At 33.2% G+C, this 14,659-nt stretch overlaps 1 protein-coding gene across 4 annotated transcripts; it reads left to right on the top strand.

Moving 5' to 3' along the window:
* Window positions 1–6,863: 6,863 nt before the first annotated feature.
* On the top strand, window positions 6,864–13,281 carry LOC112776023 (uncharacterized). 4 transcript variants are annotated; one of them, XM_025819975.3, is made up of 10 exons: window positions 6,864–7,126; window positions 7,840–7,879; window positions 7,970–8,345; window positions 9,197–9,585; window positions 9,927–10,176; window positions 10,303–10,468; window positions 10,590–10,692; window positions 10,975–11,103; window positions 11,827–12,051; window positions 12,842–13,281. In XM_025819975.3, the coding sequence occupies exons 3-10, from the start codon at window positions 8,075–8,077 to the stop codon at window positions 13,121–13,123; spliced, it is 1,815 nt and encodes a 604-aa protein (XP_025675760.1). In that variant the 5' UTR covers window positions 6,864–7,126; window positions 7,840–7,879; window positions 7,970–8,074; the 3' UTR covers window positions 13,124–13,281. The 4 variants fall into 4 exon arrangements, with proteins under 4 accessions (XP_025675760.1, XP_029151432.1, XP_025675759.1 ...); XM_029295599.2 differs by lacking the exon at window positions 6,864–7,126 and adding an exon at window positions 7,250–7,304; XM_025819974.2 differs by lacking the exon at window positions 6,864–7,126 and adding an exon at window positions 7,309–7,348.
* Window positions 13,282–14,659: the final 1,378 nt, after the last annotated feature.

The following is a 14,659-nucleotide window of genomic DNA, read 5'->3' as shown; positions in this document are numbered from 1 at the left end:
TTCTGTCAAACCAATGCCATCCTCATGATCTTGGAGATAGACAACATATTCATCCGAAATTGCACTTCTCCTTTCTCTTATAGATCTCCTTAATGGCACTTCTTGAGGTTGTTGAGCTTGCTGTATGGGTTGGGGTTGAGGAGGATTCTTATCATTTTCTTGTACTGTAGCAGTATCTCGAGCAACAATAATATTCTCATTGTTCTCTTGTTCTGTAACTGGATCTACAGTAGGATTCTCATTTTTCTCTTGTACTATAACTTTATCTTGAACAACAATAGGCACAAGGACCTGATCATTGTCAGTTACAGAATCCTCATCAAAAGCAACATTCCTAATATTTCCTTCCCTCCCAAACTCAACATCCTCAAGAAATCTCACATTTCTCGTTTCAAAAATAGACCTTGATGCAGGATTGTAAAACTTGTACCCCCGTGAACGCTCAGCGTAACCAACAAAGTAGCAACTAATTGTCCTTGAGTCCAATTTTCTTTCATGCGGCCTATAAGGTCGCGCCTCAACTGGACATCCCCAAATATGCAAATGCTTTATACTGGGTTTTTTCCCAGTCCAAATTTTATATGGGTTTTGTTAACTGCTTTGCTTGGCACCCTATTAAGGATGTACACTGCGGTCTTTAAGGCTTTTCCCCAAAGTGATTCAGGCAAGGAAGAATGACTAATCATACTTCTCACCATGTCCTTAAGAATTCAGTTCCTTTGCTCTACAACACCATTCATGCTAGGTTTGCCTGGCATGGTGTATTGTGGAACAATACCACACTCCTCTAGGAAAAGAGCAAAAGGCCCATGACGTTGCTCACCTGAACCGTCATATCTTCTGTAGTATTCACCACCACGATTAGATTTGACAGCTTTAATTTTCTTTCCACGTTAAAGTTCAACTTCAGCTTTGAAAGACATGAAAACATCCAAGGCTTGGGACTTTTCATGAATTAAATATAGATACCCGTAACAAGAGTAATCATCTATGAACGTAATAAAGTACCATTGTCCATTCCAAGAGACGGTAGGGAATGGGCCACATATATCAGTATGTATCAGTTCTAAGACATTTTTAGCTCTCTCGGCACCTAATTTCCTTTTGTTTGTCCTTTTTCCCTTTATGCACTCAATGCAGATTTCAAAGTCTGCCAAATTTAGGGGTCCAAGAATTTCACCTGACACAAGCCTCTGAATTCTCTGTTTAGAGATGTGACCTAGGCGTTTGTGCCATAATGATGACGAATTCTCATTTAGTTTTCGTTTTGTACCTGTTTGCAGTATTTCATTATTATAGGAATTTAAGTCAAGCCTATATAGATTATGCACCAAATGACCAGAGCAAATATTATTCGAATTATAGAAGAGACTGACTTTATTATCTCTGAACGAACAAAAATAACTTGATTTGTCCAAACAAGAAATAGAAACCAAATTCCGTCTAAATGACGGTACATAAAATGTCTCTAATAAATCCAAGTAAAATCCACTCGTAGAACATAATCTAAAGGTTTCTATAGCTTTGACTGCAACTATATTGCCGTCTGCCACATATATGTATCTTTCAGCATCATTTGGTGGTCGGCTCCACAGGCAACCCTACATAGTAACACTTACATGAGTAGCAGTAGCAGAATCTACCCACCAAGTATCAACAGGTGCATAACTTAAACTAGCCTCAGAACAAATGAAAGTAAGAATTATACCCTTCTTTACACGCCAGGTGGCATATTTGGTACAATCTTTCTTCATGTGTCCCACCTTCTTACAGAAAAAATAGGTTGAAACTTGATCCTGTTTCTTAGCCTTTTTCTGCTGAGAAGGCACATCCGCAGTGGTATTACGCTTTCTTTTATACTGAGAAGATGAAGCCATGTGAGCACTTTCGGTCTTATCTTGTTGTAGCCTCTCTTCTTCTTGCACACAGTGAGATATAAGCTCATTTAAGGACCAAATGTCCTTCAGAGTGTTATAACTCACTTTGAATTGCCCAAAGTGTGCAGGAAGGGAAATCAAAATGAATGCACGAGTAAATCTTCAGATAACTCTAACTTTAGTGCTTTCAATTTTGAAGTAAGATGAGACATTTTCATAATGTACTCCCTTATGTTCTCTTTACCTTTATACCTCATGGAGACAAGTTTGCTCAAAAGACTACTTGCCTCCGCCTTTTTATTCTTAGTAAAGAATTTTTCAACATCTTTTAGGAACTGTTTGGTATCTTTATCCTCAGTAATTGAGCCCCGAAACGGCTCAGGAATTGAGCGTTTCATGATCATGATGCTCATTCGATTGGATCTCTCCCACTTCTCTATTTTAACTTCATTGAGGTATTCCGGAGTGGAAGTGGGTTTTTTCTCTCGAAGAGCTATATCTAGATCCATACAACCGAGGACAATCTCCACGGTATCCTTCCAAACTTTAAAGTTTGAACCATTCAGAATAGGAATACTGCTAATTCGTGCAGAAACATTGGTAGCTAAAGCCATAGTTTCTGGATTAGAGCAAATAAACATGCAGTAAACATTAGTTAAATAATGGAAAAAAAATCTATATTGAGATATCTAGAACAACATTAGTTTTCAATATTTGAATAGAAAAATTAACTGTAAGTGATACTCTCATTGCAGTAATCAAATATTGTCAAAATTCCTGTCACACATAGAAACTTAAACTTCGCAACCTATTTATTACTGCATATATTTTCTATTGGCCAAACAATAACCTTCCTTTGGGCTGATTATTGACCGCATAATTAATAGAAAATAAACAAAAGTGTGCAATGCTTATTATTTGGCCAAACAATAAACTTTCTTTGGGCCGATTATTGTTCGCATAAATAATAAGTATTACTTTATTCTTAATTAGTTACCCAAATATTTATTTACCATTAATATGTGTATGTAATTCTACCAAATATAGACCTTCCTTTGGGCCGATCAATATTCGCATGAATTACATAACACCATATTCCTAATGTTTTAAATAAATAAATTTTCACAAAAAAGGCTACTTTGGCAGCATAATGTTCAATCAATTTATTCCAAAACTAAATCTTTATAAAATAGGTGGGTATAACAATCCAAATTGTTACTAGTTTTCTTATGTAATAATTAAAAAATAATATTTAAATCGCAAAAAGATTTAAATCTTAATGGTATCTTTTCAGACCGTTAAAAAAATGATTATAACTAAATTCATGTGCCAGCAAAATTTTTGATCCATTAAAATAAATTGTGATATAAATTAAGTGCCAAATCCTTCTCGTATGATATATACATATATAAATATGCCTTTACTGTATAACCAAATAATGATAATGTCCATCAACATACATGCATATTAATTAGTACGGTCTATACATACATATACGACGCTGATGAGCGGATAATTTATACCTTTTTTGGCATTATTTTTACATAGTTTTTAGTATGTTTTAATTACTTTTTATTATATTTTTATTAGTTTTTATTCAAAAATCACATTTCTGGACTTTACTGTGAGTTTGTGTGTTTTTCTGTGATTTCAGGTATTTTCTGGCTGAAATTGAGAGACCTGAGCAAAAATCTGATTCAGAGGCTGAAAAAGGAATGCAGATGCTATTAGATTCTGACCCTTCTGTACTCGAAATGGATTTTCTGGAGCTACAGAAGCCCAATTGGCGCGCTCTCAATTGCGTTGGAAAGTAGACATCCTGGACTTTCCATCAATATATAATAGTCCATACTTTTCCTGAGATTTGATGGCCCAAACTGGCATCCAAAGCCAGCCTAAAATATCTTGGCGTAAAACACCTAAACTGCCACCAGAATTGGAGTTAAATGCCCAAACTGGCACCAAAGCTGGCATTTAACTCCAGGAACAGCCTATGCACGTGTAAAGCTTAATGGTCAGTCCAAGCACACACCAAGTGGGCCCTAGAAGTAGATTTCTGCACTATCTGCACTTAGTTACTCATTTTCTGTAAACCTAAGTTACTAGTCTAGTATAAAAACTACTTTTAGAGATTCATTTTGCAACTCATGATATTTTACACTTCATATTGTACAGCATGAGTCTCTAAACCCATAGGTGGAGGTGAGGAGCTCTGCTGTGTTTCAATGGATCAATGCAATTACTACTGTTTTCTGTTCAATCACGCTTGATTCTATTCTAAGATACTCGCTCGTACTTCAATATAGAGAATATGATGATCCGTGACACTCATCATTATCCTCAACCTATAAACGCATGCCTGACAACCACTCTCGTTCTATCTGAGCTCAACGTAGTCATTGGGCGACAGCTTGAGTACGTATCTCTTGGATTTCTAATCCACGGACCAAGTCCGGAGGTTAGAACCTTCGTGGTATAGGCTAGAACTAATTGGCAGCATTCCTGGGATCCAGAAAGTCTAAACCTTGTCTGTGGTATTCCAAGTAGGATCCGGGAAGAGATGACTGTGACGAGCTTTAAACCTGCGAATGTTGGGCGCAGTGATAGTGCGCAAAAGGACAAGAGTCCTATTCCGACGCTAGTGGGAACCGACAGATGATTAGCCGTGCGGTAGCTGTACATGGTATTTTTTATCCGAGACGAGAAATCCGACAGTTGATTAACCGTGCAGAGATCATACATGGTATTTTTCATCCGAGAGGATCATAAAGCTTGCCATTGAAGGAAGCCATGCGTGTTTGGAGAAGAAGGCAGTAGGAAAGTAGAGATTCAGAGGACAGAGCATCTCCAGAACCTCATCCTATTTCTCATTACTGAATAACAAGTACTATTTATTTCATGTCATTTATTTTTCATAAACAAAATCATTTTCTTATTAATCTCCTAACTAAGATTTACAAGATAACCATAGCTTGCTTCAAGCCGACAATCTCCGTGGGATCGACCCTTACTCACGTAAGGTATTACTTGGACGACCCAATGCACTTGCTGGTTAGTTGTGCGGAGTTGTGAAAAGTGTAATCACAATTTCCCACACCAGACGCACGATGCACTTTATGGAAACAATTTCGCCAAGCGTGCCGCATTTTTATATGTAATGTAAATAACGCATCTGTACATATATTGATAAAAAAAAGGAGATAATTTTGATGACTAAATTATGGATGACTCTGATACCACTTGTTGGAATAAATTAATTTCAATAACTCAGATCATCCATATTGAATCACCAAAATATATCATAATGCGGAAGCGTACCTTTACTCATAAAAAATCAGAAATTGATGGAAGGATTTGGATCTTGTGGTTCTTTCGATCTTCCTCAACCAAAGCCTTCTGTATTCCTAGGTGGCTGAACTGTGACTCTTTTGATGGGGAAAGAGAAACAAAGGCGACTTTTTGGTATATTGGGGACCGAAATCCTGAAGGCCTATTTATATTTGAGCATGTCACAAATTAAACCCTTAAGCCCAAATAAAATAGTATCTAAAGTCCAAAAGATAATATATCTAAAATCTAAAAGATAATATCTAAGGAACAAAAGATAATATCCGGTTTTATTCTCATTTAATTCTAAATCAAAAGTAATCATGACTTATTCAATTTAGCATTTATAACAATAAATGAGATCACCATTATATAAGTCATTAAATTTAAAATAGCATAATTTGTGATTATAATTAATATATGTATTGCCCACAAACAAATTAGGAAATTAAAATAATTTTCTAACATATTATTCTTTTTATAATGTCAAATAAAAAAAATGTTCTATAAATTTTTTTAATCAAAATAAAGCGTTTGAAACATTCGAACAAACTTTTCACTTTAATTCCAAACACACCCTAAGTAGCCAAATTGATTGCATCGTTTTAATGCTTTTGCTTTTGATGTCACATGCATCACCTGTCTTAACGGGTCGGGCCTAAATGGGCCGGACCTAAATGGGCCGGACTAGTCCGTTTGACAGCCCTACCTGTCTATTGTTTAAAATAACAATAAATAAATAAATTATTGTTCAAGTTAGTTTTTAAATATTTTAAGAACTCAAAGAATAAGATATACTAACAAAATTAGTATTTTTCTTTCTTCTATTGTATTTTTCTTGTTTTTTTACATTTTATACTTCTTTTGCTACATCTGTATTTTTTTCCAATTTTTTCTATTTTTTTCTATTCTTCTTTTTTATCTTTCATTCTATTCTTTTTCTTTTAACACATTTTATTATTTTTTTCTTTTTCATATTCTATTTCTTATACAAAATTTCTTCTGTTTTTGGTGTCTTTTCTTCTTAAAATGTCTTTCTCTTTTTTTTTTCGTTTTCATAATTTTTATTTATACCAAATTTTATAGTTCTATCTAAAAATTTTGTATCTATGCTTAAATTTTATGCACTTTTGAAAAAAAATGTATGCGTTTGTTAAAGTGTACATTAAATAGAAACAAAAAACAAAAAAGAAAGAAAAACAATCCTCAATGGAAAGAGGAAAAGGTTGATGCTGAGCCAACTCATCAGATATTCCTTGTCATGTTCGTCTACATAAACTTCATTGACATACTAATAATAAATGAGTAATACAATTTTCTATTCCCTAATCATAACTTCTTTGTTAATTGAATAAATATATAGAGCAAACATGGTTATTGGATAATGGATTGGAAAGCTTTTTTGGCGTGCTCACCTCATGTTCATCATTTACAATTTTTTTTTTGGTGACTTATCATTTACAATTTAATAATTTAAGAAGTCACAAGAAGTGAACTAATTCCTTTCTTTTCGCTTGGGAAATTTGAAAAGTTCCTCATGTTTAAAAAACAAAAAATATATATTTTTAAAATAATTAGAAAAACGCCCCCACTTGTTGTAAAAGAACTAATTGACCCTTGGCTTTAGGTTCAAGTACAGCTAGAAGTTATGTGAAACCTAATGAAATATAAATAAGAAATAGGGGACCAAAGATAGAGAAAGATCAAAGTAGTGAATGTGCATGTATGTAGGAGAATCTATAATAATATATGTGGCAACTTCACAAGATAATAATCCTCTCTATGAGTTAGCTTTATCTACATTGGTATTTGGTTGTGACAAATTGAATGCATCAACAAATACAACATACAACCATATGAATAATGCAATGTTCTCAATGCATGCCATGTCTGTGTTTTGTTCTGTTCCTCACACCATAAAGGTAAACTCAACTTGTTCTCTCTCTCTCTCTCTCTGTTGTGGCCTTTTGAGTCCAAATTCACTTACCCTTTTGAGTTTTGAAAATTATAAATATTAAAAGTTTTTAAAATAATAATAATAACTGTGTCACTGTTTTGGTGGATTTTTCTGGTAAACCTGTCATCATATCTAATTTCAGGGTATTAAATCTTCTTCTTCTGGTCTTTCATTGCATGTTTTATGTGTATGTCTCTTCTTCTCTCTTGATATTCTAAATTATTATTATTATTATTATTATTATTATTATTATTATTATTATAACTACGCTTTTCCTTGATAAGGTCTAAATCAATTCAAAGTTAAAAAGTTTGAAAATTTTCTGAATATTTTTGGTGAATTAGGTCCCAATAATTCACCCAATGTTCGACTTTCTTCTTCTTCCACTACTCCATCACTGTATGTTTTTTTACTGTTAAAAATAAAAAATTAACTATTATTGGTATGAAATATTTATGATGGCGTGAAATTATGTGAATTGCAAGTTTGTTACCAAAATTTGGCAAGTTTTTGACTGTTTTCTTCCCTTCTATTACTGTTTGTGGTTGAGCAAGCATACACAAACACACACAGAGACACTGAAATGCATGTTTTTCATATTAATGCGTCCTTCTCTGACTCTCTGTATGAGTGTAACTTTGATGAACTATGATTGAAACTTGACATTTATGGAAACAGTTCAAAAGGGTGACAGCTATGGCCCACACAAGAGTTTAAGGTTAGTATTCTCATTTCTTTTTTTCTTCATATTTTCTGTGTCCCTTTGGAGTAGTTAAAGGCTCACAAGTTGAAACCTTTGTAACTGTAGATTAGTCACAAGTTCATGAACCAAAAAGTGTCATTCCAGAAGAACCTATTTTTCTTGCTTTTGGAATAAAAATAAAATTTCAAATTTGTTGGTTCTGTGAAGAAAATGGAGGGACAGAAGAATAATAACAACAACAATAGTATTGAGAGAGTGGTTTCACAGAAAGCAATTCAGATGGGAAGCTCATTCCCATGCCAAATTTGTGTGGTGGGATTTCTGTGTGGTGTTTGCCTCACTTCTCTGTTCTTGGCTGCTTTGACTTCATTTGGAACCTTCCAGCTTGGTCCAATTTCATTCTCATCAACCATGTTGTTCTCAGTGGCTGCTTCTGATTCTTCATCATCTTCAGGGAACTCAACTTCTCATGATCATATCGGTAAGTCAAAATTCCCTTATATAAACCGTTTGTGTTCCAAATTTAGTAGGAATTGAACTAATCTGACTCGAGCCGAGCCTAATTCGCGGCCTCCTTCGTTTAAGCCTTTTGTTGTGTATGTATGGTGCTATTTTGAATCTTGAATTTTGTTTGTGTAAGTGGGATTGTGGATGTGGATGCAGGGTGGTTCTTCTTCTTTCACTCTTTTGAAGTTTTGAGTACTATTGTCGTTATAACAAATGGGTAATACTACGGTGAAAATGAGGCCTATCATCGACCATTGACTATGAATTTTGAGACAATAGAACATTTTTTTTTTCTTTTTTTTTTTTCAGAGAAAAGACATTTAAGAAAATTTATCTCTGGATTAGAAATTACCTCCAATATTTAATCTTCTTTTTTTCTTGTTTTTTTTGGTAATAAAAAAGATTGCATAGGAACACTAGGGGGAACTACTTTTCTTCTGTCCCCTCTTTTTATTTTGTCTTATCTTTCATGAAAAAAGGACCAAGTTTATAATGATTTGTTACTTTATTTCAAAGTTTGGTTTATCCATGAAGGGAAATTGATGGCAATGAGTTAAGTAGGCTTCAGAATGAAGAAATCTTAAGTACTTTAATTTCTTACTTTACGTTAAGCATACTCTAATACCAACTCTTTTTCACTTTGACTGCATTTCCTAGAGTATATTATTAGGAAGAAAAATGTGTAGTACTGTACATTTGGGAAATTCTTCAAGTCACTAAAACCGATCACAATGATTTAGTTTAGTAATTACATTAACTAGTTTGATTATTATGAATAGATTAAATCAAATTTATGGTGGAATAATGTGTTTTTTGTTTCATTAGTTACACATTCGGAGTGTGACTTTAAGCTTAAGCAAGCAGAGCAATTATCTGAATCGAATAGCAATAATGAGGGAGACGAAGATGAAAGAGTGTCATTGCTTTATTCAGCTTGGAATGCAGAGCTAACTAAATCGAAAACCGGGGGAGGTGGTAATTACTTGATGAAAGATGGAGTTAATGTGCCTGATATTCCTAATGCCCCACATTTAGAAAATTGCAAGGCGAAGACAAAGCTCTACGGCCGTCTTGATCAGCGTACGGGGAATGAGAGCTTCCCACCATGGACTAGTTGGAAGGGGTTCTTAGACACACATCCTGTTGCTTCGTCAATCGAGCAGATTAAAGAACTTAAGTATCAGGCTGTTTCAGAGGGGACTTATCCACCATGGGTATGATCTTAGAGTTTTCTAAGATATTTTGGACTCAGCGTAAACATTTTTGCTAACAGATTTGTTTAGCGTACTTTCCAAGTGTGGCAGCATTACTTTTTTTTCATAGCCAATATTCATTTCTAGTATACCTTAAGTTAGTTTTATTTAGAAATGATAATGGCAATAGTAAATTCTCACTAAATTATTAACTAATTAAAAGAATAAATCTTTCCAAACATTTAGGACATAACTTTAATCGACCAAATATACAAAAATTGTGCTGGTGATTTTTTGCATTTAAGGAATAAGATGAAATGTTGCAATTACTTCCAAGTTTGTTTACATAGAAGATTTTGCAGATTGCAGGATCCGATGAAGAAAACTATCCAATGACTAGAAAAGTGCAGCGCGATATATGGATTCATCAGCATCCTGTAGACTGCAGAGACCCGAATGTGAAGTTCCTTGTAGCTGACTGGGAGAGATTGCCAGGATTTGGTATCGGAGCTCAGATTGCCGGTATGTGTGGACTTCTTGCTATTGCAATCAGTGAAGGCAGAGTACTTGTTGCGAACTATTACAACAGAGCTGATCATGATGGTTGCAAAGGTATATATCTATTTTTGAGCCAAACATATCTTGAATTTAGTTTTGAGATTCGCAATATGAATGATCTTAGCACAAGACCAATTTGAATTTTGATGATAATGTAAATGGCATTTTTTTTATCTTCAGCGTCGTCGCGGTCTAGTTGGAGTTGTTACTTCTTTCCAGAAACATCCCAGGAATGCCGGCAGCGTGCATTTGAATTGATGAAAAGCGAAGAGGCACGGAATAACGGAATTGTGACAATAAAAGAAAGTTATACATCCAAGCACATATGGGCTGGACCAACTCCTAGGTAAGTTCTTACGCCTGCAATTATATACATTTCTTCTGTTTTCTTTTATTTGACACCGCCACTTTTTGGTAGAATGTTGATCCTTTGAAAGTTACTCTTTCGATGCCAACATATCGTGCAGGAAATGGGGTGCGCCGTGGAGTTATTTGCAACCTACAACTGATGTCAATGGGAGCCTGCTGGTTTCTCATAGAAAAATGGATAGAAGGTGGTGGAGAGCACAGGTACTTAATCAATAGACAAACAAAAAACTATATCCTAATTTTGGCAATAGTTTGAGATCAAAATTTTGTTGAGCAATGTTACCTGACTAGAAAAATTTATTTTTTTTGTCAACACTTTAACTAACTAAACCTTAAATATTAAGTTCTTAACTCTAAACACTAAACAAAATTTTAATAGTATAAAAATAAGGTGTTGGCCAAAAAATTTTTGTTAATATTGATAAAAGCTATTAATCACCTAACATTTCTCAATTTTGTTTCCATAACATTGTTGCTCATCAGGCTGTTCGCTACTTAATGAGGTTCCCAACTGAGTACACATGCAATTTGTTAAATGAGGCGCGCCACGCCGCCTTTGGAACAATAGCTGCGAAAATGGTTATTGAAAGTCTTGCTGGAGGTTGGCCAAAGGTGATTGTTAATTATTGTCTCAGAATAATCGAAAATCCTACACAAGATAACATATCATCGATCCTTTGAAAACTTTTTTCCTCAATTTATGTTGTAAAGTGTAATATATATATATATATATATATATATATATGAAAGAAAATATTGAAGGGTGAAAGATTACGCTTGATATATATATATATAATTGGAGTTTATATTAATATATAATTTCCTTTTTCTTATTGAACTTAAGGTAGTGTTTGGTCACGTTAGAGATAGTCAGATAGAGGTGACTGTTAGTAGGGAGGGAAACATGTTTGAAGGAGACAGACAACCTTGAAAACTATCTCTATTTCAAAATAACTTTAGATAATTTCCATCCATTTAAAATAGGAGTAACGCTAGAGAAACAATAATAATCCAAAGTTATCTTATTCAACTTAACATCTATAATTTTATATATGTAATATCTATAATTACACACCTAATGAATGAAAAAAAAGAGAGCAAGAGTTATGGTTACTTTGGCTCCCAAACATTTTCATAAAATAGAGACACAATAAATCTCTTGAGAATAACTGTTAGCAAACTTGCCCCACTGTCTCCGCCATTGTTGTCCAATAGGAACAAAACAATACCTAAAGAGGAGAAGAGATCTAACCTAATTACTACCACACCAAACTGTTTTTTCTTTTTCTTCCCTCAAGCTAGTTGTATTAATTGAAGTTATTTCTAAGTTTCTAGTTTGGTCAGCAAAGTGGTGAGAAAGAGAGGTCAGAGATAAATGAGTATGTGTGGTCCAATCACAAGCCATGGATTCCTAGGCCTCTCCTAAGCATGCACGTGAGAATGGGCGACAAAGCATGTGAAATGAAGGTAGTTGAGTTTGAAGGATACATGGAACTTGCTGATAGGATTAGGAGACACTTTCCAAACCTGAATAACATTTGGCTCTCCACTGAGATGCAGGTATATTATGCTACATTTATTGCATACCTTCTGATCTCCCCTTTAATATTCTTATATATTTTTACATACTCATTTTTTTTGTGCCATTCTAAAATCCTAGAAGATATCGTATGTTTGGATCTAGAACTTTTAATTTTTGAATATAATGTAAGTAGTTTTCTTTCTTTCTTTTTTTTTTTTTTTCAAAAGCATATAACTTATTTTCCTACGAATAATAGATCCTTCCAAACATATTTCTAACTACTAAATGAGGAAAGAAAATTCCTTGCTTTTGAGATTTAGATATTTAAAAAAAGGATAATATATCATTAATAAGTATAATTTTTAGATAAGTTTTTTAGGTAGTGCTAGGGAACCAACAATAGCAACTAGTTTCAGCCACCGCTACAGCAAGTTGTCAAGTAAGCATAGTATGAAGTCTACCAAAGATAAACTTTTGTTGAGTTTGGATTTTGGATATTTCTTTTATTTAAGTTTGGGATGTTCTTATTTTTAAGAATTTCAAATGTATTTTTTTTTTCTTATGTTGAATGTTGACTACAACATTAGCTGTGTAATATTGGCTTCCAAAACTTTATAAAATTTTTTTTAATAAAAATAATAACACTCAAACACAATAAGAACCATACGAACAAGACGCAACACTCAAACAAGTGTTAAGAATTGGCACATGGGTAACGTCCTTGCCTGAAGGAGTTCAAATCTTTAAAATATCGGTCTATTATTCTCGTATGGCTTTTACGTTATTTGATATACAATGAAGAATTATTAAGAATGTAATTTGATGCAGGAAGTAATTGAGAAGACCAAAAAATACCCTCACTGGAACTTCCACTATACAAAGGTGAGGCGCCAAGCGAGGGCAAACATGTCAATGGCAAACTATGAAGCTAGCCTTGGAAGGGAGACAAGCACCAACTATCCACTGGTCAATTTCTTGATGGCAGTGGATTCTGATTTCTTTGTTGGAGCATTGGGTTCTACTTGGTCCTTCCTCATAGATGGAATGAGGAATACCGGCGGGAAGGTTATGGCAGGGTACTTGAGTGTTAACAAGGATAGATTTTGGTAGGGTTTTATGTTTGTAAAAATAGATTACTGGTCAATTATATGATAGTAATATGATCTCATGATTCTTTTTGTTATGTGTAATTATTGTACATAAGCTAAAACATGGTAAATTGGAGCTGTAAAAGAATAAGTGATTGAAAGAGCACACATATTCAGATATTTTTCCTCCTTTTGTCATGTTTTTTTTATTATTGGCGGTTTTTTCATGGCTATTGATAATTTGATAGAGATGGCAAAACAGACTATTCACTCGTAAACAAATAAATTTTTATCAATTTATGTGTGTAAATTCTAAAAAATTTGAGTAAAATTTTATTGATTTGTATATAAATTCTGATAAATATAAGTGCAAATTATATTTTTTTTGTTGGCAAACACCTACAAATATAAATGTAAACTATTAGTGGTCCAAAATGATAATGTTTGTTGATCATATATTATTACTATATATATAAAATAAAAAATATATTTTTAAAACTAATTAATATAATAAAAGATGACAAAAAAAATCCAATCATAACACGAAATTAAAATAAAAAGTTAGTGAAATTACAAATTAAAGTACAAACCAATTTAAAATTCACATAAACATTCAAATTTATATCAACAATAAACCATATTATCCATAATCACAATCACCGTATAAATGCCCAACAATATTAACACAAATCAATCTTTAACTTTCAAACTAACAATATTGAATAAAATTGAAATTAAGTACTATATTGGAACTAAATTGGTTACCAATATATCATCAACAAATTCATTCATCCAATTTCAACTACAAATCACGGTCTCAACATGTTTTGACAATGAACAGCTTCTATATTTATTTATGATATATGCTCCAATACTAAAGGTAGACTCAAAAGCCACTGTATTAAGTGGAATACTCAACAATTTACGTATCATAATTGATTACTTTGCCTAACATTGATAATGTTTTTATCATTTTAAAATATCTAAATCCTCAAAATAATCCTTTGACAAAAGTCACTTCGTAAACTATTTTACCATTTCAATTTGTGTAGAAAAATATGGAGTTTATCAAGTTCTTTGCACAAATTTAAAGTAGTTAGAAGTCTATTTCTATAATTCTCTCCTTGACATTCAATGGTTAATATCATACTTTTTAGTGCTTTAATTTGTTGATTTTATTTCACTCGATGTCATGATATCTTATTTTTTGATGTATTTTAGTTTTTATGTGTAACATTTATACTATCAGAATATCACGTTTTCCGCTGTATTACTCTGGTAGAATGGATGTTATGACCACTCAATCACAACAACCATCACCAAACTCAACATTTACACTAATTCACCATTTAAACACATCAACAATTATACATACCAATTCATGACACTCACATAATCACCAAAAATATAATTTTTATATCGATATTGATTTATAACAATTTTTGATAATAAAATGGTTTGAAGAAAAACCTTATCTCGTTGACGGTTTCCAACCCTTGAATTCTCTTTCCAAATTGAAACCATGCGTCAACCAACGGCACCTCTTGTAATAATCATA

The sequence above is a fragment of the Arachis hypogaea genome, chromosome 19 (assembly GCF_003086295.3).
Source record: "Arachis hypogaea cultivar Tifrunner chromosome 19, arahy.Tifrunner.gnm2.J5K5, whole genome shotgun sequence".
Taxonomy (NCBI): Eukaryota; Viridiplantae; Streptophyta; class Magnoliopsida; order Fabales; family Fabaceae; genus Arachis; species Arachis hypogaea.
This window is presented reverse-complemented; position numbering and strand designations above follow the sequence as displayed.

Bases quoted from the DNA above. Each gene is read 5' to 3' on its own strand.
- LOC112776023 (XM_025819975.3), top strand. From the start codon at position 8,075: ATGGAGGGACAGAAGAATAATAACAACAACAATAGTATTGAGAGAGTG. The intron at 9,586-9,926 runs GTATGATCTTAG...AAGATTTTGCAG, and splicing joins AGGGGACTTATCCACCATGG to ATTGCAGGATCCGATGAAGA. The intron at 12,052-12,841 runs GTATATTATGCT...AATTTGATGCAG, and splicing joins GGCTCTCCACTGAGATGCAG to GAAGTAATTGAGAAGACCAA.